This window comes from Triturus cristatus, chromosome 2_1 (genome assembly GCF_964204655.1).
Source record: "Triturus cristatus chromosome 2_1, aTriCri1.1, whole genome shotgun sequence".
Classification (NCBI taxonomy): domain Eukaryota; kingdom Metazoa; phylum Chordata; class Amphibia; order Caudata; family Salamandridae; genus Triturus; species Triturus cristatus.
In genome coordinates this window covers 930,377,419-930,401,521 of record NC_140581.1, presented here as the reverse complement: position 1 = coordinate 930,401,521, position 24,103 = coordinate 930,377,419, and the positions used below count along the sequence as shown (strand labels likewise).

Genomic DNA, 24,103 nt, shown 5'->3' with positions numbered 1-24,103 from the left:
TTGATTTGAGGTGTCTTTTGAAGTCAAACTGGCGTCTTTGACAAGGGGCTAATTTATTATTGACTTGTGTGCATGCTATTGTGCTGTTCTGTTTCCAGAAAGCTGCTGTTGGGGTGTTTGTTCTGTAGTTATGCCCAACCAGGCAAACATTCAGCTAGCTTGTCGCTTTCCCTGTTTTTATTTTTAACTGGCTATTCTCGGTAGTGATGCAGTCTTAAGTCTTTGTATGGAAACTGTGTCTTCCTTCGTTGCCTGTATCACTTAGGTGCATGGTTCCTTGGTCTCCACCACCACTTGTTCCAAGGTTTTCATTGTATCTTCTAGTTTGGTGGCTTTCCTTTCTTACACTTTGTTTACTCCTTAGGTTGTTCTTATGCATGATCCTCGCAGAGTTGTCATATATGCCTCTCATTCAGCTAATGGGCTGCTTGATATGGCTGTGTTTTCTCTGAAATACTGCCTTATTGTCGTTCAGATTATTTCCCTGTAGGGTGTATACAGTAGTGATGCAGCTTGCAGACACTAGCTGGGAATACTAGCTGTTTATCTGCCCCATTGCATTGTGAATCTGAGGAGACTGTGATTCAATAGTGTTTGCCTTAAGCATTCCTATTAGGTTCTTGCCATGGATTGCAGAGAAACATCTTTCCTACTATGTAAGGAGTGTATAAGGGAATAGTACAAATAGTCTCTATTCTTGTACTTTATTCCTAGAGTTCACATTTTGGCACACTAGGTATCAATCAGTCACCAGTTGTGACGCCACCTAGTGAGTTTAGTCGGCTTTTGATTAGCCCATTTTCCTTGTAGTGAAGAGAAGGATCTCTTCTCTCTTCCCCCAACACACTGTGGGGCTGTCCTTTGCATGTATGAGTTGTGTTACCTCCTGGTGCAGGAAGTCGTCTTGTGCAGAGTTCGGGACATACACATGTACCAATCTTCCTGGTACTCTATTTAATCTGCCCTCAACCTTTTGCATACCTCCTCCAGGCTATCATTTGGAGCTTTGTTATTTCAAACAGGACTCTTAAATCTATTCAGATCAATGTACCTCTCAACGTAAGAAAAGCAAGTAGTGTGATGAATTTGACCCCTTCACCATTTACCCAGTTTCCCTCCTTCCTCCTTGGTTAAGTCTTTTTCCCACCGGAGCACAAAGCCTGCCTCTCTTCTCTAGATGTAAGAATGAACTCTGTATCTTGGTTAAATTACCAAGACCCCTCACATAACAAGTTTTCATAATGAATATTGTGTTCTTGAACATGGTTTGTGATCTTTAGGTTGGTCTAGTGTTGTTTTCAGTAATCACTGAGCATCAGAGACAGCCAGTTGTTTGCTCCTTCAACGGTATGGCTGATATTCTGACCCTTAATCTCCAAATGTTTTTGCTTTCCCATTGCTGCAAGCAAAACCTAATTTAGTTTCTGGGTTATGTGCATTAACCCTCAACTATATTTCCCTCCAAGGACCTAGTACACAACTACCTACACCCAATGGAAACCTCATCCTTTCCCTAGATAGTGGAAAAAGAGACCTCCTGTAGCTGTGATGTGGTGGAGGCGTAAGGTAGATGGTGTGCCTGCACTTAATAAAGGATACCTAAAAGTAAAAAATATCATCATCACTGCTGATTTCACTTGCGGCTTTGTTCATATCAGTATGTTTTTCAGTAAACCCCGGTTTTATTGTCTTATTATTTCTCAGCGATGGAACAGTTTGGTGGAGTTTGGTTATGCTAGAATTTCTTCATTTGTTTTTTGCGGTGACAGTAGATGCTTAGTGATCACGATCTTCATATCTCTGTTCTTCAGACCGTGTGTACACAAAGTCTGGGTCAGTTTCTCAGTCTTTTGCAGGAGTGCTCAAGTCTCCCATTTACATACTGCTGCAATTGCTGCATCCTTTGCTGCCACTATTTGAGGCAGAGTTGGCTTGGTGGTGATAGATTTTTTGTTTCTATGTCCGTTTCTCCACTATCGTTTTTCGGTGAGGGCCCTCTATTGTTTTACCATTGTCTGCGACCCATTTGAAGTCCATTCCTGTATTCGAATCTGTGAAGAAAACTTTATTATCTTGTTCGGTTATTTTTTAAGTTTGCTGGGAAAATGAGCATGTATTTGATTCAGAGCTGCTTTAGACTTTGTTTTGCTTCCAGGAAGGAGCTTCTCCTGGCTTGGACCGTGGTTGTATAGTTTCAGATGGTCATTTGTTAGAGCTGATCTCTAGCTCTGTAATTAAGTACTTATGCTACTAAGGGCCTAGCTGTGCCCCCTGAGCCGGTGGGGTTGCTTCACACGGTGGACTTCTTCAGTAGTGTAGTGCTGTAATAATGTTGTAGGTGCCACTTTGTCAGCCAGCCAGTTCTAAAGTAATACCATGATGTTTGGGGCCTCAGGGTTTTCAAGCATGTCAACAATTCTTATGTTATTTCAGAAGGATCTTATCTCCAAGTCATCCTCCCTGTGTACACGGAAGCCGATGTTTTGTAGTTTGGTTCTCTGATTTTGTATTTCTTTGACTGTGGATTGGAGCCAATGACTTTTCAGTGTGCAAGACTTTCTGATAGCTTTTGCTGATCTCCCCTCAGCAGGTTTAGGTTAGTTGCTACAACGTCTATCTTTTGCACAAGCACTCTCCTGGGGTTCCTTATGGCCATCAGGATGTTGATCAGCTTGTCCAATTTTGTTAGCTTTGCAAAACTGTGCATTAGATCACCTTCTGGTGAAGTAGATCCTGGTTTTGTTGTTTTTTGTCCCCGTGCTCTTGTGTGGCTGTTATGCTCAATGAGAGTCAGCTCCTTTGCTGTGCTTCAAGGTGTTCTGTCTTGGCGCCTGTTAGATCGCCATGGTCCATCCAACTAATCGGCTTATTTAGGCTTCTGAGGATCTTATCTCTTGTGTGTTGCCTAAATGCCAGATGGCACTGTGCTGCACTGTTCTCTTTTGGTGAAGATCCTATTGAGTGCTCTGCTTCTGTCCTCCAGCATTTCTTCCCTTTATTTGTTAATGCCGCTGCCATGGCTGCTTCAGCCTACCTGTGTATTTTCACAGAGTTCCTCGTCGCCACACAGCAGGTAGGTTAGGGCATCCGAATATGGCACACCCAGTGCAAGAAGAGTCAGCAATTCTGTTGGGTAAGGAGGCGCACGTTTACCTCGGATTCACACTGCTTGCTCTTCACGTAGCACGCGGGCTTTGTGTTTCGGGCTTCTCTTTTCACCTGTTCTTATATTTTAGGGCCTTTGATTTCTCTCACCTGCCCCTGTGCCTGGATTGATTCCATGCTCTCCAGGGGTGGAAGTATGGGGGGTAGGTGGGGGGGTTGGAGTAGTCCATTTGGGCATCCCTCAAACCAATACCAGGTCATTACTCTTATTCTCACCACCAGCTGATGCCACTAACGCGGGTAATACAGTCTTGGGTTTCTCTGTTTCTAAGTTAGAGTTGCCACTTATTGTCTGGGGATGGTGAAACTAAGTCATAGTGCAATCGGGGGTTGCAGAGCCCCTAGGGCAAGGACCGGCGAGGGAGTCTGTGCCACTAATATTAGTCTTCGACAAACCCCACACTTTCCTGTACTTTACTGTACTTTCCTGTATCAGCGGTGTGATAATGGGGAACCTCCCTGTTGCCAGTTCAGACGCTGTTCTTTCCTGCTGGCCCGTCTCTTTCCAGGCTCAGATGACTTGTGGGGACCATGCCGTTAACGGATCCGTCCTCTACCACCGAGACTGAGAGCTCCAGGTTCTAATCCTGCTCGAAAGGCATGATTGTTGGCTGGGAGGCTGCTCTACTTTTTGGCACTTGACACCTCCGCTGTCGCTCCACTGCCTCGACTGCTACTTTTCAGTCAATGAAATCCTCTTCTGTTGCCATATTGATGCTGCACAACCTCCTCCTCATCCCTGGCATTCACTTCAATATGTCCAATGTTTGGGCTATTACCTCTCGCCAAGATGGTGCAACCATTGTTGTTGTAGTCTATTGGCTAACTCTCATAGCCAGTAGCATGAATGGGGTCGGATTATGTGACTACTATGCTTCAGTTGTTGGGAGCACACACAAGTGTGTCCAGCTTCATTGGCTGCAGGCCATGCCACCCATGTCCAGTTTAATTAGAAGGTCTACACCCATAGCCAGTTAATGCAAGGTCCGGTGTATGACAGGCTACCTTTGTGCAAATACTGGCTGAGTTACACAGTAATCCTACTCGCCTAACTGACACTTGTGTCCATGCCTGTGCAGGTGTGTTCACGTGTAACCAGCTGAGAGACTCTTAACCCAGCTGTTCAGCATGAGGCTTTAGTTAGAAGACCACCACTGCTGCTTATCACTAAGAACCAGTTAACAGAAGCGTTCTCAGTGGGACATAGTCCAGTGTCAAAACATCTAGGTGGGTTTAGCGGCTCAGAACCGCTTTTCGCATTGGGCATACCTTTCTAGTATAAATTAGTAAAAGTGGGGCCTTCAGTAATTCCCTGTAGAGCTAGCCCCAATCCACTCGAACAAACATTCTCAGTGTAGGTGTCATTGGAAATTCTTTCTGGGTGGCAGTGTGTTTGATGTTCAGGGCTAACTGGACCTTTTTAACGCTAGCTTGTTTTTAATGATGCCTGATTGATCAACAACTATTATTTCACTGTGCATCGTGAATACATAATGTAGTTTATATTTATCAAGTGTCATGTTTTAGTATATTTTCTTCAGTTATGACTTCAGATTAAAATGTGGGTCCATTAAATATTTCTTTGATTAATTTTAGCTTGTGCGGCTCGACAACCTGTTTGCTTACTGGAATGTGAAATCAGAGATGTTCTACCACAAAAGTTACAATGAAGCTTTGGTAAGTCAAGTGGCAATTGCATATACTTGTGTTAGTTTTTATCCAATACACCCTGTTTAATGTATGTTCAGAAATTATCAATTGTATTGGCATATCACCAAAATACAGAGCCACTCAGTTTCTAATAACAATGAATGGTTAACAACAAAAAGTAAAGTAGTGATTTCCCCCTTTTAATCCTAAAATAAGCAACACAGTCAAAAGGATGCAAGTGAAAAATTACAGAAGTAACTTTATCATTGATGTTTTCTTTAATTGTTCTGGCACTGTGTGGCAAAGAGAACCTATTCACTCTTGATCAATACACTGCAAACACTCAGTTGTATCTTAAATGACATTGGCATCTTATGTAAACTTGTTAAGCACTCCCTAGACTTTACCCACTCCTAGCTGTCTGTGGTGTACCTCATATGTAATCCACATTAAACATACTTCATACTGTAAAACAACAGTAAGCTGTACCGCGAAGCTGAAGTCTGGCGTACTGGCTTATCCACTTGTCTGCTAGTGCCTCAACCACCACCCCGTATCCCCCTCACCCTCTGCTTGTGTTGGTCCTTTTTTTTGTTTTACATTAGGGTCAGCTCATGATGAATCCTTCATTTATTTTTTTTCTGCAAAAGATATCCAAGCTATGTAGGTAAATTTTCCCTGCATGCTGAGGATCGTAAACATGCCCAGAATACATGGTTTTACCTATAGGGAACTGAGAAAATAACCAAAATGTGTCATTTTTAAACTGGGCAGAAAGTGTTATGCAAGAAAGTGTGTGGTTTCTTTTTGTAAAAATTGCATCAATAAAGGTTTAGCTGCGCTAGGATTGCCCTCTTTTCAGCTTTCAGAAGCAGGCAGTTATTAAACTGCTATCCACTTATGGCGGTGGGTCTCTCACCTAGGGCAGGAAAGGCCCCAAAATGCAGTGTGGAAACATCGAGATTTTCTCTTTGAAGTTTAAATATTGTGGGGATGTAGGTAGCGCTGGTGTATGGACCTGTGGTGAGCTGGAACCCAGGGAAACTGAACAAACACAAACAGTTCTGAAAACAAGACAATTGGTGCGGATCAAGGGTTGTGGTGTTTGCCTAGGTCAGAATAAGTTTCCTTATTGAGAATGGCTGTAAATAATAAACCTTGTCTAAAATCACAGACTTTCCCCCAGAGTATGCTGCAGCATCAGAACTATGCCAAAAGCACCTACATTCCTTTTGCTGTCCATGAGCTGCAGTATTTGGGCCAGGGGTCAGCTGGCATTGACAGAACTCTACCAAAACCTGGGCTTTTCTGAAAACTCATGATCCTGGAGAATACCAATATATTTTCTTACCCAAAATGCCCTGCAAATGTCATAGCGGTGCCTAGAAAATGTCTTTGCACTTTCCACAGGGATTGCTTGTAGTATTGGGGTTGGGGTCAGCCAGCACCAAGAGAAACCATACCAACCTCAGAAATTTCTGAAAACTAGCCACCCACAGGAGTCCAGATTGGTCTAGCTTACATTGATCTCATCACTTTTGCTTACCCACAATGGCCTATAAATTTCAAATTATGAGTGAAAAACTCAGTTTCCTCTTATTTATGTGTGAATAAATTCCAGAACTTGCAGCCAAGAGTAAACATTCCCACACTTCTCCCGATTGTACCGGTTCTCCACATTTATAGCTGTGCCTATTGCACTTAAATCATTGAAAATGTGGGCTGTGAAGTATGGGTAGTGTCAATATGGTCTTCACATGGTTACAGTTTCAGTCCATTACTAGCTAGTGCATTAGACCCGCCTGCACAGTTTTGTACTGTATTTGACTGGAGACATGGGAACACAGGATAACAAGAAGTTTGCCATTGCCCAGAAGTGACTGCAACTTCTGTCATATCGATGTGAAGAAAATTGCATTTTTTGGTTCATATATTGACATTTGCTGGGCATTCTGAGCAAGAAAACACTCTGGGATACACAACCCTGGATTCCCCTGAGATACTACTATTCAGAAATTCCCAGGGTTGGTAGAGTTCCTTGGTTGTCGTTCGTCCCTAGGATCTAAATACTGCAGCCATCCTCTATAGAAAGAGTGAGGTAACTGGGTGTTTTAGGCATATCTTTGACATACAGCTTTCTGGGTATGAAAACATGGTGGGATCCATGCATTTCATACCACCCCGGATTCCCTTGGTATCTAGACTTTACAAATATCCAGGGTTCATACAGCTCTTGGGAAGAGGCTGACGTAAAGGATGAATATTGCTGCAATCCATGGGAAATGGTGACGAAATTTGCACTTTTGGGGGCAGAGTTTTCACATTTAGGCCAGCAGTGAGGTGATAAACACTACAGTCTACCCTTTTGGGATTGAGAAAAACTGTCTCGGGCCCTTGGATGCGTGAGCACAGTCCATTGCTAGCTTGGGTTGGCCTCAGCCAGTTTTTTTCTTTTTAAAAATGCACCCTGCTGTCTCATGGGCTTGTGACGGTGGTGGACATTAATTCCACTGTGCCCCATAGCAGGGATGAGAGAATGCTTGTGCTCCAGGAGTAGGGGTGTGGCCTAATGCCAGGGTGAGACCCCCCCTTCCTATTTGTTTTAACCAAGCTACTATCCCTGGTGTCTAGTGGGCTTTCTACCTCCCTGGAGTGGGCAAGTTGTGGAAAAAGCCCCCAATTGTGCCCTGGGCAGCAGAATGACTTACATGGTCCCTAATTGAGAGTGCGGAGAACAATTGGCCAGGCCTTGGGGCTACTCGCCCACTTAAAAACAAAAAACTCGCAAGGATCTACGAGAGGGACGTACCACTAGAAAGGGGAGAGTTTTCCTTTCGTTTGGTCCCTTTCCTGTTCTGGTTTGTACTCAAGAGGCTGAGGTGTGCTCCGAGAAATTAAAAGCAAAAAAAGTCTTCTTCTGCAAGAGAAGGTCTTCCTTTTGAGCCTGAGGTGGGGGCTTTAAAATGGAATCCTTCTGTGCGCTCACCAGAGAGTTTGTCAGCGCTGTGTTTTTTAACATACCCTGTTACTGAGTCCAGTGGATTGCACTGTGGACGGGAGGTCATTTCCAGAGCACACAAAGTGGTTAATATCATGCAAGTAAGTACCTTTGTCTCCTCCCTCTTTCCCAACGTCATGTCTCTGGGCTTCTTCATCAGTTCCTGTCTTTCATTCAAGTAACACATACAAAAGAAAGCTCAGGCATCTTGGTAACCTTCAGCCTTTTTACAAAGGATCAAACTCTTTCTCTCAAGATATCAAGGGCATTTGAATAGAAAAAAAACTAAACTTTTCAGCTGCTTTACAGTTTAGGCAAATACATTGGGCCCTCTTGACATTTTAATTTGACATATAATGCATTTGACCATAATTTATAGAAATGTATATTTGCTTGCTTTTTTTCACTTTCGGTCAATAGTTCAGAATGAACGAGTCCTAGGTGAACTAACAGTACATGTTAAATGCCTTTTGTATTCAGTCCTACCATTCCCATGGTTAATGTTATACCATGTTGGAACCAATTGCATCCAGGGACTTTTCCATTGTCATTCCTTTCCACCTGTATTTGCACCACACCATTTCAGCAGTTATTTTCTGGAATGAATTATATTGTATGTGTTCTAGTTTTGTTGCTGCCATTTGTTTTGTGAGCTGCGTCGTTTAAGCTGCCCCATGATCATTAAAAGTCTTACGTTTTATCAGTCAACGTAAGAGTAGGTGCGCTTTTAGAAGGAAAAACACTTAACATCTTGGGTTCATCAAGTACTTTCCTTCTTTTTGTAAAGTTGACTATTGAACATCAGAACTCGCGCAGGTCCAATTCACAGTTCACGTTTTCATTATATTTGTCTAAACTTATAGTTCTTGCCAGTGACTTTAGACCTATTGCTATATTTTCTTCTTGTCTAGGAAGCTTTTCTTGTTGAATGTCCGTGCTGATGTCTAATTACTGCAACACACTTGTAAGCTCTCACAAAGATGACCTCCAGATCAGGCATCCTCCACTCATCAAGATGGCCATGATATGCTGATCATTGACCTCAACTTAATTTTTATATCTTGCCTTGTGAGACCTCTTGTTATCTTACAGGTGCCTTGAAGGCCACCCATTGCTTACCATTGGTTGACTTCATTGTCACTCTAATTTGCTTGCTTCTTATTTGTCTGCTTCTGTAGGCTTTCTTTCTTTTTGTGTGTTTGTCCCTCTCCCCTTTTTTTCAAGTACTCTACAAGAGTGCGTGTGTTTTTGAGCTGTCTCTTTTGTGTTCTTCTCCCACCTTGTGTTTGGCCCGGCCCCCTTCCACACCCTCTGATGTCCTTGTACTTCACTCCAGCCTTTCCCGCCCGCCCTCCATTGTACGTCTGATTGCCCTAGCCTCTCCTGACTGTCCTTTGTTGTCCATGTTCTTGACCCTAGCCCCTCCAGACCACTTTCAGTTTTCCATGCTGTTGTGCCCCCGCCCCCTCCTTGTCGGTCTGCTTGCCTTCCGCCCCTCCCTCCGACCCAACCTCTATTGTCTGTCTGTTTGCCCCACCCAGCCCCTCTTGCTGACCCTCCATTGTCTGTCTGGTTGCTTCCGACCTCTTTTGTCTGTGTGGTTGTCACTGACATTTCCACCCTCCCTCAGTTGTCTGTGTGGTTGCCCTCAACCCTCCTATCCACTCTCCGTTGTATGTGTGGTTGCCCCCAATCCTCCCACCTACTCTCCTTAGTCTGTGTGGTTGTCCCCAACCCTCTCTCTATGATTTCTGCGTTACACGTTTGTTATGTGGAAAACAGAGGTGACTTAGTTGCAGAAATGCTAAAATGTCTATCTCTTGACTCGCTACAATTTGTTTTTCACCAAAGACATATAACTGAAGTTACTTTATTAACCATCTCTTATAATGCCTTTGCTGTCACGCGCAAGAGAGGTACTCTAAATAAATAGGGCTTCTCTTGACCATCTATTTGCTTCTTCCATCTTTCTCACATTAATCAAGCTTAGATTGTTTTGCCTTATTTGCAGTCCATCTCATTTCAGCTGAGGAAGTTAGTTTTTCCAGTGTACAACAGAGCAGCAGTGCTGCAACAATTTTTTATTGGTGAGGGTTCGAAAATGATGTATTTTGAGAACCTAGGTGAGCTTACTAGTAACTAGTATATTGTATTTAAAAAGTTTAAATTATGTATAGATGAATTTATGCTTTATATCTAAATGTTTTCTATTGCAGAATATCCTAAGGTTTGGTGTTGCAACTAATAATATGATTCCAGATGAATATGATTTTGGTAAGTTGTTTTATACTGCTTTTTAAATTTCATTATTACATCATGTTTGTATGTATATATATATATATATATATATATATATATATATATATATATATATATATATATATATTCACATAAAAAACCATAGGTTTCACACATGTTATAGTTAGCTGTACATTTCACTCGTAAAAAACCAATGAAATTCCACGTTATAGTTAGATCAGGTAACTATAACTTGCGCGCCCACAATAAACTGCTGATGACGTCACATATTACATCACTCATGACATGGTCAGTGACATCACTCATGACATCAATGATGACATCTGAAATTACACATTGTGGATTGCGGTCGCGCAAGTTATAGTTACCTGATCCAACTATAACGTGGAATTTCATTGGTTTTTTACGAGTGAAATGTACAGCTAACTATAACATGTGTGAAACCTATGGTTTTTTATGTGAATTTGCAAGGTTTTGTAAATGATAATTCCTAACTATAACGTGTGTGAAACCTATGGTTTTTTCAGTGAATTTGTACGGTTTTTTAAATGCTAAGTTATGTATTTATTTTTTATTTTTTTTTCTGTTTTTTCACTGTGTGCACACCCTGCGCGCACAGTGCGCTTCGCGCACCGTGCGCGCGCTGTGGGCGCTCGGTGCGCGAAGCGCGCCTCGCCTTTTTTTACACAGTAACATTTGTTTTTTTCTCCCTTGTGGGTCCTTTAATTTATTTGATAAATGTGATTGTTACTTCTTTATTTATTTTTTTTATATTTTTTTTCGCGTACGGTAAGCTTACCGTATGCGTACTCCGCGATTTTTAAAAAAAAATGATTAAATGTATTTTTCGTACTTTTGGGCCCTTCTTGGACCCCCTGACAAACACTAGGGGGTCTGCAACTCTCTTCGTTGCCCCTTTTCACGTTCCCCACCTTTGTTTCTCAGTGCGAGAGACAGAAAATGGCGGCCGACACTTCCTGATTTCGACCGATTCAAATGTTTACAGTCATGTAACCACCAATCAGAATTGAGCTCGCGCACGGCACCGTACGCGTACGGTAAGCTTACGGTAAGCGCACGGAGCGCGCTTACAGATATATATATTGATTTAAATGCTATTGTTCGAGGCATATGAGCTGCAGATTGTACACTTAGCATAGGTCGCCATCTGGTGTTGGGCCCGGATGTTTGCAGTTTGTTTTTCTTCTTGGACCGTCTTTGGAAGTCACGAGTTTGGTGACTCCTCCTTCGGTCCGTACTGCGCATGGGCTTCGGCTCCATCCTCAGATTGTTTTTTTCCGCCATCGGGCTCGGATGTGATACTTCGTGCTCCCGCTTCGAACTTCTACGGTTCCAGCCTCGACGGAAAATCCTCGATTCTTCGAGTTCCTTCATCTTCATCTCTCGAAGCGGCACTTTTTCCATCCCGTACATCGACACCGGCCTTCGGGCCCTCCGCGACTCCGGTCCCGGCCGATGGAAAGGACTCCGTTTAAAAAGTGCCCAAAATGTGGGTCTAAATTTCCCCACACCGACCTCCATCAGGTGTGTAACCTTTGCCTCTCTCCGGAACACGAGGCTCGAGACTGCCCCGCCTGCAAGTCTTTTCGATCGAAGAAAACGATCCGAGATCGAAGGGCTCGACGCACCATGGCGCACTCATCCTCGACAGCTCCACCGGACATCTTCGGAGACGACGCCGAAGCTTCGGGGCAGACACACACCGAACTGGGAGAAGACATCGTCAGCGCTTCCGAGGCCGACGACTCAGACCTGGAGGACGTAACACCAGGACAGCGGGCCGTGAGTACAATGCCCCCTCCCAGCCCCGCACCGAAAACCAAAGAGACTCCGGTTACTCCCTCGCCTGCCGGCCTGGGCAAAACCAAAACCAAAGCCTCGATCACCCCACCTTCGGGCCCGGTGTCGAAGCACTCAAAGTCTCACGGCAGCTCGGGATCGAGCCAGCCGACGCCCGGTGCCGATAAACACCACTCGGCACCGAAGCCTGCAAAATCCAGCTCGACTCCGAAACCACCGGTGCCGAAGCCTGGACACTCGGCGCCGACCAAACACAAACAGAAATCGGTCGGCACCGACGCTCCGGCGCCGAAACAGCATTCGACGCCGAAACACACGGAGACCTCCAAAAAGCATGGCGTACACAGAACATCGAAACCTCCGGTTCCGAAATCGCCGGTGCCGACAAACGACTCTGCGCCATTGGCTCTGTTTACACCAGACCCTTTACAAAAGACTTTGTCCAGAGATCCAAAGACTGGCCTTTTGACTGTGATTACTAAGAAGCGTCGCCTTGAGGCTCCGGCTCCTCCTCCTCCACCCAAAAAGAGGGACTCAGCTACTTCTCCCCTTAGAGTACCCTCCCCACTGCCACCCCCCCTCCCACCACCACCCCCTCCACCTTTACCTCACTACGATCCGGCCCCATCCCCAGATCCGGATGACGGGGACCCGGACAATGACCCAGGGGACGCCCCAATGGATTCCACTCCACCAGGGACCCCAGATCCATGGGAGGATTATAATAACCCTGATGTACCCAATGTACCTCAAGACGACCTATACCCATCAAGGCCGTCTCCTCCAGAGGACTCTTTAGGGTTTCACCATTTAGTGCAGAGAGCAGCACACTACCATGGGGTGGACATGCACACTGAACCAGTGGAAGAAGACTTCCTACTGGATACATTTGATTTACAAGATCGTTCCACTGCTATTTTACCCATGCTTAAGGGTGTCACCAAGCACGCTACAGAGGTATTCAAAGACCCTGTCAGAGCCAGAGTACTAAACCCTAGAATAGAGAAGAAGTACAAGGCGGCACCCACAGACCCTGCATACATCAAGGGCCCTGCTCCTCTAGATTCCCTAGTTGTCTCCACAGCTAGAAAGCGGGCTAACTCCCAATCCTCAGGAGATGCCCCACCACCAGACAAGGAATCTAAACTTCTGGACGCGTCTGGTAAACGCACCGCCTACCAGGCTGCAAACATGTGGCGCATTGCAAATACACAAGCACTGCTTGCGCGATATGATAGAGCACACTATGATGAATTAGAGGCTCTTATGCAGCACCTTCCAGAGAAATACAAACGTCAAGCTCATGACCTGATACAGGAGGGCAAACTAATCACAAACACCTCCATTAAGTGTGCCCTCGATGCAGCAGACACTGCTTCTAGAGCCATAAACACCAGTGTCCTGCTTCGCCGCCATGCCTGGCTCAGGATATCAGGGTTCAAGCCTGAGGTCCAGACATCAATACTTAATCACACCTTTGACCAGCAAACACTCTTTGGCCCAAAGGTAGACGAAGCGCTCGAAAAAATGAAGAAAGATACAGACACAGCGAAGTCTATGGGAGCGCTCCAGACCCAAGCCTCTAAGCGTTCCTTTCGACGCTCGTCCTTTCGTGGCACAGGTAGAGGCTCCTCCACCGATAATGCCTCTACCTCCTACAAATCCCCTCCTCAAAATACCTTTTCAAAGGGCAACCAAAGAGGTGGTTACAGAGGCAACAACAATAAGGGCAGGGGCAAAACCAACAATACCCGTTCTGCCACCCCACCCGCACAATGACTCCCCTTCGCTCCCCCCAGACCATTCCACTCCGGTCGGGGGCAGACTACAAGATTTTATCCACGTATGGGAGTCCATAACATCGGACAAATGGGTGACCCAAATCATTCGGTCAGGGTACTGCCTCGAGCTAACATCTACCCCACCCAATATCCCACCAAGGCACCGTCCAATGTCCCAAGAGCATTCCACACTGCTCAAACAAGAGGTACTCTCGCTCCTCCAGAAACACGCCATAGAGCAGGTACCCGGCAATCAACGAAATCTAGGGGTCTACTCCCTATATTTCTTAATCCCAAAGAAAGACGAGACCCTCAGACCCATTCTGGATCTCCGGCCTCTAAATGCCTACATACATTCAGACCACTTTCACATGGTCACCTTACAACAAGTCCTCCCACTCCTCTGCCAGGGAGACTTTCTCACAACACTGGATCTGAAAGACGCGTACTTTCACATTCCAATACACCCCTCTCACAGAAAATACCTCAGGTTCGTGGTGGACGGGCAACATTACCAATTCAAGGTTCTCCCCTTCGGGGTCACCACTGCACCACGGGTGTTTACCAAATGCCTAGCAGTAGTAGCAGCACACCTCAGACGTCAACATATTCACGTCTTCCCTTACTTAGACGACTGGCTCATAAAAGCCGCGTCCTACCACCAATGCGTGCAACATACAAACAGCACCATCCAACTGCTTCATCAGCTAGGCTTCACGGTGAACTACCAAAAGTCCCACCTCATACCATCTCACACAAAGCAATATCTCGGGGCCACCATAGACACCTCAAAAGGTATTGCCTATCCAAACTCAGCCAGAATCACAAGCATTCTAGCCTTACGCAAAATATTCCTTCCTCAACACTCTCTACCAGCAAGAGTGTTTATGAAGCTCATAGGGATGATGGCGTCTTGCATCTTCATAGTGCCCCATGCAAGACTCCACATGCGTCCACTTCAGGAGTGCCTAGCACAACAGTGGAACCAGGCCCAGGGTCAGCTGACGGATCTGGTGTTGGTGGACGGCCGCACACATCACTCTCTGCAGTGGTGGAACACCACAAACCTTTCCAAGGGACGGCCGTTCCTGGACCCGGTTCCCCAAGTGACTCTAACAGCGGACGCATCGCTCTCCGGCTGGGGAGCGCACCTCTTACACCTCACAATGCAAGGTCTATGGACGCCACAGCAAAAATCGCTCCACATCAACCATCTGGAGCTCTTGGCGATCTTTCTAGCCCTAAAATCTTTCCAAAAGCAGATTTCAGGCAAAGCAGTCCTCATTCGCACAGACAACATGACTGCGATGTACTATATACAGAAACAGGGGGGGACACACTCTCCCCAGCTCTCCCGCTTAGCCCAGAGCATATGGAGATGGGCAATTCCCCAAAACATTTTTCTCCTGGCACAACATGTTCCAGGCGTACAAAACACCATAGCAGATCTGCTCAGCAGACAGACTCAACAACTACACGAATGGGAACTGCATCCACAAGTTCTTCACCCATTCTTCCAACAGTGGGGGCATCCTCAAATAGACCTCTTTGCCACCCACGAAAACAAAAAATGCCCAAGCTTCGCCGCCAGATACCCACACCCATTGTCCAAGGGCAATGCGATATGGATGAACTGGTCAGGCAGATTTGCATACGCCTTTCCACCTCTCCCACTAATTCCATTAGTGGTCAGGAAACTACAACAGCACTCCCTCACACTCATTCTGGTAGCTCCGACGTGGGCCAGACAGCCGTGGTACACCACGCTACTACAACTATCAGTGGTACCACATCAAAAACTGCACCTTTCCCCATGCCTCCTAACCCAGAACCATGGAGAAATCAGGCACCCGGACCCAGCTCAGCTCAACCTGGCGATCTGGCTCCTGAAATCTTAGAATTCGGGTACCTTAACCTTCCCCCTGATTGCATGAACATCATCATGGAAGCCAGACGTCCTACCACTAGAGCATGCTATGCCGCAAAGTGGAAAAGATTTGTAATGTACTGCCGTAACAATACAATCAACCCTCTAGATGCATCCATACAACACATCATATGCTATCTGCTCCATCTTCACAGGTGTAACCTGGCGTATTCATCCATACGCCTACACCTAGCAGCGATCGCTGCCTATCTACAAAACAGACAGCATTTGTCACTCTTCAGAGTGCCTGCTATTAAAGCCTTCATGGAAGGCCTTAAACGAGTAATTCCTCCCAGGGCACCACCCTCCCCTGTATGGAATCTTAATTTGGTACTTACACGACTAATGGGTCCGCCCTTCGAACCAATGCACAAATGTGAGCTACAATTTCTCACCTGGAAAACAGCTTTCCTTGTAGCTATCACTTCCCTTAGAAGGGTTGGTGAAATACAAGCGTTCACCATACAGGAACCTTACATACAAATGCATCACAGCAAGGTCATACTTCGAACTAATCCGAAGTTCCTGCCCAAAGTCATTACCCCCTTCCACCTCAATCAATCAGTGGAATTACCTGTCTTCTTTTCGCAACCCCAATCTGTTGCGGAAAGGGCCTTACACACACTAGATGTGAAAAGAGCGTTGCTATATTACATACAAAGAACGCAACCCTTCAGGAAGACCAAACAGTTGTTCGTTTCCTTTTCTCCACCACATAAAGGCAACCCCATCTCAAAATCAGGGATAGCTAGGTGGATTGTAAAATGCATACAAATTTGCTATCAGAAGGCAAAGAGAACATTATCTGTTCCCCCTAAAGCCCACTCTACAAGAAAGTTAGGGGCTTCTATGGCTTTTCTAGGGAATATACCCTTAGATGACATATGCAAGGCAGCCACATGGTCTACACCGCACACATTCACAAAACACTACTGTGTAGATGTGCATTCCCAGCAGCAAGCTAGGGTGGGCCAGGCTGTACTAAAAACACTCTTTCAAACAGCTGCAACGGATACCGGTGGTCGCCGCTAAGGTTGGGTACTGCTATATAATCTATGCTAAGTGTACAATCTGCAGCTCATATGCCTCGAACGGAATATGCTACTTACCAGTATGCATCTGTTCTTGGCATGTAGAGCTGCAGAGTTGTACACGCCCACCCGCCTCCCCGGCTACCTGTATCCGTTCCAGTCCATCTTATTTAGATACAACACACATGGGTTTCTCACTGTTATTACTACGCTCCATCATTTCCCTGTTGGCGAAAAACAATCTGAGGATGGAGCCGAAGCCCATGCGCAGTACGGACCGAAGGAGGAGTCACCAAACTCGTGACTTCCAAAGACGGTCCAAGAAGAAAAACAAACTGCAAACATCCGGGCCCAACACCAGATGGCGACCTATGCTAAGTGTACAACTCTGCAGCTCTACATGCCAAGAACAGATGCATACTGGTAAGTAGCATATTCCTTCTCAGGACCTACTGAACAGATTTACACCAGACCTACAAAAGGCACATCCTTGACCTGAGGACTACCTCTCTGCCAAATTTCAAGTAATTCTGTTCAGCCGTTCGGGCTGTAGCTCGGACTAAAGGTCCTATGGGAAAATGCATGGGGAAAACGCGTTTTGGGACCCCCCTTTTTTCTCAGCCCCCGCTTGACGAATCCCCCCGAGACTTTCAGGGTAGGAGCGGAGCGTAGCGCCCCATTAGTTTTGAAAAGTTCGCGAGGATTCGTCGACCGGCGCCAAAGTTATTCCAAATAGAATGTTGCGGATTTCCTATGGAAACACGGTCCTAACTATAACTATCTACTGGCGACCGCCAGTAGATAATATATATATATATATATATATTTATATATATATGTATCTGATTTTGTGTTTACGGTGCCTTCGGCTTTTAGCATAGAAACCTGCGTACTTGGATTGTTCTGAAGTCAGTCAAAGCCAAAACCTTTTTGTATGTAATTGGTGGTACTTAGCCTTTGAGGATTGTTTCTGTATCAGACTATTGTGGGCCATTCATGGTCACATGCTTGCGTGTAGTGCTGTCCTACAAGGCATCATACCAGGTATTTAGGTGATCACTGGTCTCATGCATCATCGCTTGGGGTCCTCCTATCCAGAGAATGTTTTTTAGGTTTCGTGTATAGGTTGACTCATACAGTCAACAGAAACGCAAGAGCAGTATCAATTGAACATATGAATTTTATGACCATCAATTGCGGTCACAATCAAATTTACAAGTGTCTGTTCTTTAGATATAAATATCTATGGTAATTTTAGCACATCTGTTCCATTTGCCACCCTGGAAGTGCACTTTTAATCCAGGAGCTTTGGAAGGCATCTCAGAGACTTGCTTGCTGATAGCCAAGAAGTTAAAGTTAACCAGGAAGCTAAAGTTAAACTTTTCTAGGAAAGATATATTGGAGATTTTTCTAGGATAAAACATGCAGAGCTAATTGTTGACTTGCTGTTTTTATGAAAGCATGAGTGAAGCTACCACTAGTAGATTCATTCATTTATGCTGCATATGCTTTCCATCAGGAAAGAATTGCATGCTGGACAAGCTAATGGCCGCTGTTTTTGTGGGTATTGCAAGGAAAGACGACCTCATATGCATTTTTGTCCTCTTTTCACTTTTGAACTCCGTAGAATGCTGTCATATGAACTTAATAATGTAGGAATTTATAGATATTATGGGGTAGATCGATATGGTCTAAAAGTTGAAAATTGTTTGCTAGTTGGAAAATGTGTTACATTTATGGATGGGTTGTTCAAAAAGTGTACTCATTAAATTGGTTTTGTTGAAGTATTATGATAGCTCGGGTGACTGTGATAGCGTTTTAGAGTCTTTCTATTGCTCAATTATTAATCTATTTTATATTTATGTTTTATCTTGTTGTATGATTTCTAATCAACCACACAATAAAGTTTAACATTCTGCAATTTTTAATTGTAATGATACTTGATAGTGGTTTGCTTGCAAGTTAGAACTAAGAAAATAATTCACTTTGACTTACTAGACCGTTCTGTTAGTAGTGACTCATTCTTTCGGCCAAATGTTTCAGGGTAGAGCATCTTATATCTTTAAATAAAAACCTGCCAATGTGTTGAAGTAGTACTTAATTGAAATCATCTTTCAGTTTTGCAGTCCATGTTGTTCATTTATAAATGAGCTAGGGTGTTTCTTTGCAAGGGAGAGGCATGGATAGTGGGTATAAGTATGGATTTCCAGATTTCGACCTATAGCGATCCAAGTATAATCCCTTCTCAGTCCTTCCTCATTGGGGTAATTTTCATGTTTGTATGTCAGTGTATTTCTGATAAGATGATGCATCCTTTTGATTACGTTTGAAACAGCAGGTTTCCCTGTTCAGTCTCCTGTAGATAGACTTTAGTTTACGTCTGTGATTTGGAAGACCGTCTTTCTTAATACATTTCGCTCCACCCCACTGAATCTATATTGCAAGCCATACATGTTTTTTCACTAAAACAAGGTGGTTCCAATTGCAGCCTCCTTGGTTAGAACTGATTTATATTTCAAACAAGAAAAAAGGTTTTTGGACTTCTCTTTCTGTGCCGTAATTATGTGAACAAAGCGGTAAAAAAAGGGGGGGTGATGGACGGAGCATCAGAACCAATCAAACACTCACACCCAGTCAACAGATCTGGGTTTGATTCATCACCGTTCTTTAGCCCACTCTGCCACCCCAGTTCAGACATGGCCATATGCAAATCAGTCTGACCCTGTGCCTCATGGGAACAGTCCAGCCCGAACTGCCAAGCCATGCATGTGATCCAGCAAACATAGCCTAAACGTGCTGTAAAAGTGGTTATAATATTTTACTGTGATATAACTAATAAATACAGCCATGAGCCACAATTTGCAGAAATCTATGTCCAACAATAGACCTCTCAAGGCTCTCTAAGCTCTTTGGAGTTTTCATCTCCAGTTGCCATCATACGCAAGGAACTGTGTGACTCCTTCCTACATGCATTTCTTGTGGCTTTCCAAATCTGATAGAGACTTCAAGCCACAAATTCCTTACCTTAGAATTATCCCCAGGCATCAGACTGGATCTGGAAGTTTTTCATGAACTGTACCCCTACATGCCGGTAGGTGTAGGTGGCGTTGTTCGGCTCCTCGTAGCATCATTGGCGTCGTCTGCGCTGGAAGTGGTGTCATCGGTTCCTATATAGGTACCCCCAGGCATGCTCACATAAGTTCTTTCCTTTCCGTGCCAACCAGCACAGATCTCGGAAGAGCTACCTCTTAGTCACTTGCCGACTAGGTTTTGTCGACATTTTGTCAGAGTTCTTTTTGAGGTTTACATCCTGGTGTGGCAGGGATGTCCCCCAAGAAAGCTGGCTTCAAACTCTGCGGCACCTGTCAGCGACAGATGTTGGTGACGTACCTGCACCCTGTATGCCTTTGGTTCCTCGAGTAAGATTACGACCCGAATGCCTGACTGACTGCCAGTCGGCCATTGATATGAGGGAGCGTCATTATGCAAGGCCTGGCTCTGCCGTTGAGCCAGTGCCTGGGTCAGCTCTATGCCTCCCTGAGATTTTGGGAGCTGGAGCGACTACCGCCCAATTGCGAGAGTTCTATGAGACCGTGCACCTCATCTTTGGGCAGCCCATTCCCTCTGGCATGCCTTTGGGCCCCACCGGTTCTGGTTGGTCCAATCCTGAATCCACACCGCCGGTTCCAGTGCCAGTCGGATCGGTGCCCGTCGTATGACCTTGACCTTCCCCGACACCCCTGCAGCTGCAGCCTCCAAACCCTCCTAGTCTGCCCACTCATCATCTTAGGCACCCATTACGTACCAGGATTTGCCATCACATGCCCTGCTGGCAGTCCATAACATCAGACAGGTGTGTTTTGCAGATTGTCTGAAGGGAGGACTTCCTCTCCTTTAAGACTACTCCTCCCTCCATGCCACCTACTTACAACAGGCTGACTGAGGACCACCCATCTCTTCGACAGCTCTTTTGGCCAAAGGAGCCATAGTTAGAGTGCCAGCCCCACAAATAGGTCATGGTTGCTATTCCTGCTACTTTCTGGTGCCCAAGAAGGACGGAGGCTTTCGTCCTATCCACAATTCCATCCTCAAGAAGGAGAAATCCAAGATGCTCAGGTCCTGTTTGTCTTGGACCCTGGATGGTAGTGCTGGAATTGTAAGAGGCATATTTCCACATTCCCGTCCTGCCTGCTCACAGCTGTTACCTGCAGTTCACGGTGAGCCACGAGCATTATCTGTTCTGTTTGCTCCCTTTTGGCCTCACCAGTGCCCCTCGGCAGTTCACCAAGGTGATGGCGCTGGTTGCAGTTCATCTGTGGAGATCAGGAGTGCCAGTCTTCCCCAATCTTGACGACTGGCAGTTGAAGGCAGGCTCGCCCCAGGCTTTCGTCTCCCACCTCCCGACGGCGTACCTCCTGTATTCGTTGGGATTCAATATCAACATGCCAAAATCAAATCTGACTCCATCTCAGACTCTCCCTTTCATCGGAGCTGTTCTAGACACGGTGCTGTTTCGTGCCTATCCTCCCAAACGGCAAGTCCAGGATATTGAGACTAGGATACCAATGTTTCAGCCTCTAGCCTGAATTTTTGAGAATTTGACTCTGAGGCTTCTTTGTCTCATGGCCTCCTGCATCCTGCTTGTGACTCATGCCAGTTGGCATATGCGAGCTCTGCAGTGGAACCTGAAGTTCCAGTGGGCGCAGCATCAGGGAAATCTCTCCGACATGGTTCAAATCTCAGAGGGAACTGCAAGGGACCTACAGTGGTGGCCTACGAACCGTGATTGTGTCAGCGGCAGACTCCTCTCCTTTCCCCAACCAGGTCTGACAGTAGTGACCGATGCAGCCATCTGGAAGAGGTGGAGAACAGAGGATTCTGGTCTCTGGCGGAATCTGGACTCCACAACTTATTGGTGCTCTGAGTGATCTGATTGGCTTTGAAAGCATTTCTGTCCTCTATCCAGGGAATGCTAGTGCAAGTGTTCACAGACAACACCACCACCTTGTGGTACTGCAACAAGCAGGGCGGGCTGGGATCGTGGACCCTTTGTCAAGGGGCCCTGCATCTCTGGACGTGGCTGCAACAGCAGGGCATGTCCCTGGTGGTTCAACATCTGGAAGGTTCTCTGAACCCCAGAGCTGACGATGCCTAGCTGATAATGAACGGTGTCTTCATTCCGAGGTGGTGCAAGGTGTCTTTCAGCAATGGGGAGAGCCTTGGTTAGATCTGGTCGCCACCGCCAAGAATGAACAATGTCAGCGGTTCTGCGTGCTGAAGTTTCTAAGGTGGCTCTCACTCGGAGATGCTTTTCACCTCGAGTGAAGCTCAAGCCTCCTGTACGCCTTCCCGCCCAGAATTCTCAAGAAGAGCAGGAACAACTAGGCTCAAGTCATCCTTGTGATTCTGGATTGGGCACGGGGAGTCTGGTATCCAGAGCTGTTGAGCATGGCCATCGGTCCTCCGATCAGGCTGCCTCTTTGGGAGTATCTTCTGTTGCAGCAGCAGGTGTGGGTTCTCCACCTGAACCCGTCAATGCTCTACCTTCTTGCGTGGAGATTGAGTGGCAACAGTTGATAGCCTTCGACCTTCTGCCTGAAGTCTGTAATGTTATCTTGACAGCCAGGCGTCCATCTACTAAGACTGTTTCCGCCTGCCGTTGGGCTAAATTTGTGGCATGGTGTTCAGAAAGGGGATCATTGATCCCCTTTCTGCCCCCCTTTCTCAGCTGCTCCTGTTTGTTCTTTCCCTTGCCCAGCAGGACTCTTCTCTGGGCACTGATAAGAGATACATACCTTTCTGCAATCTCTGCTATTCTCTGGTTGCCTGACAAACCTTCCTTTTCCAATCTCCTATTGAACATAGGTTTTTGAAAGGTTTGCAACATGTGTTTCCTCTCACTCCTTTCCTTATGCTTCAATGAACCTCAATCTTGTACTCACTTTCCTTATGTGTGCTCCTTTTGAGTCTCTGCACAACTGTCCACGTAGGCTCCTTACCATCAAAACAGCCTTTCTCTTGGCAATAACATGTGCACCGAGGGTCACTGAGCTTCAGGCCTTGTCATCCAAGCCTCCTTATCCTAACTTCTAACCAGACAAACTAGTGCTTCTTACGAGAGCTTCCTTTCTTCCTGAAGTGATAACTTCATTTTACATAGGCCAAACTATCACACTGCTACTTTTTACTCTCCGCCTCATGCCTCAAAGGAAGAGGAGCGGCTTCACAGCCTGGACCCCAAAAGAGCATTGCCATTCTACCTTGACTGCAGACAAGAGATCCAGGTGGATGACCAAATCCGTGGGGTATGTCTGAGCGCAGAAGGTCAAGGCTTTGCAGAAGCGGACCATCTCCAGATGATCATGCTCTGCATTAAAACCTGCTACGCATTGACTAAGAAGTAACCCCCTGAGGGTTTGGGTGCTCATCCTACCAGAGCTGAAGCTGCAACCAAAGCATTATAACGCATAGTTCTAGTACTGGACTTCTGCCAGGTAGCAATGTGTGCTTCTTTGCATACGTTTAACAAACTCTACTGCCTGGATAGTCCGGTCTGTAGGAATGGGCACTTTGCCTGTTTGTCCTGCAGGACTTCATCATGTAAAACTGGTTTGCAGATCCACCTCTGGGAAGGTATTACTTGGGTATCTATTCTAAGGTAAGTAATATGCTGCTAAAAGTCTCCCATCAGATGAACAAGTTACTTACTTTGGGTAATGCTTATTTGGTAGAGACTCTATGTAGCCACAGATTACCTACTGACCCACCCATCCTTCCCGCTCTGCAAACGGATTTCTAGCGACAGGGCCCTTGTTTTCCATGCCAGTAGTCAGCGCACTTTGTGACTCCGCGCTTCTGCTGTGGAAAGTCACGAAAAGTAACTGAAGTAAGCATGCCTGGGTGACACCTATAGAGGCACTGCAAATGTCTCTTCTGCCGTGGATGATGCCCACAACACCACCTGCCGGTGTGCAGGGGTACTGCTCACGAAACATTTCTGGATCTAGTCTGGCACCTGGGGATAAGTCTAAGGTGAGGAATCTGCTGGTAGATAGAGCCTCTACCAGATAAGGCATTACTGTGTAAGTAACTTGTTCGTCATCCTGATTTCTAGAATGCTCACATGAGCAATTTTGTCTTTTTGGGGTTCATTCTGTGAACACTAGTTTTGATGCAACTTCAAAGGGCCATGCAATACTTGACTAGAAGAGCCTGAATAACCAATTACCCTGAGGTCTGTACAAGATTACGCGGTCGTCATTCTTTCAGCATTCCCATGTCGTCTGTTCTGATGCCTGGACCCGAAAGGTGAGTTGAGCACAGCTTTAGGGTGGAGATGACACAGAGACGCTACTGTCAACTCCCTAGATTTTTCAGCAAAGTTTCTTACGTAACTTCTTACAAGAAAGTTTGTCTCAGGGGTGCACACGTTTCTTAGTAATTGATAATGGAACAGAGAATGTGTACTAGT

General features: G+C 45.7%; 1 protein-coding gene across 3 annotated transcripts in view; it reads left to right on the top strand.

The window, feature by feature from the left end:
- The window catches only part of VPS13A (vacuolar protein sorting 13 homolog A), a 2,314,464-nt gene that overhangs the window by 251,655 nt on the left and 2,038,706 nt on the right, over positions 1–24,103 (top strand). For all 3 annotated transcript variants that reach the window (XM_085633365.1, XM_085633382.1, XM_085633374.1), the window contains exons 9-10: positions 4,762–4,842; positions 10,030–10,087. In XM_085633365.1, coding sequence (XP_085489491.1) covers positions 4,762–4,842; positions 10,030–10,087 — 139 coding nt within the window. The remainder of the gene's footprint in view (positions 1–4,761; positions 4,843–10,029; positions 10,088–24,103) is intronic.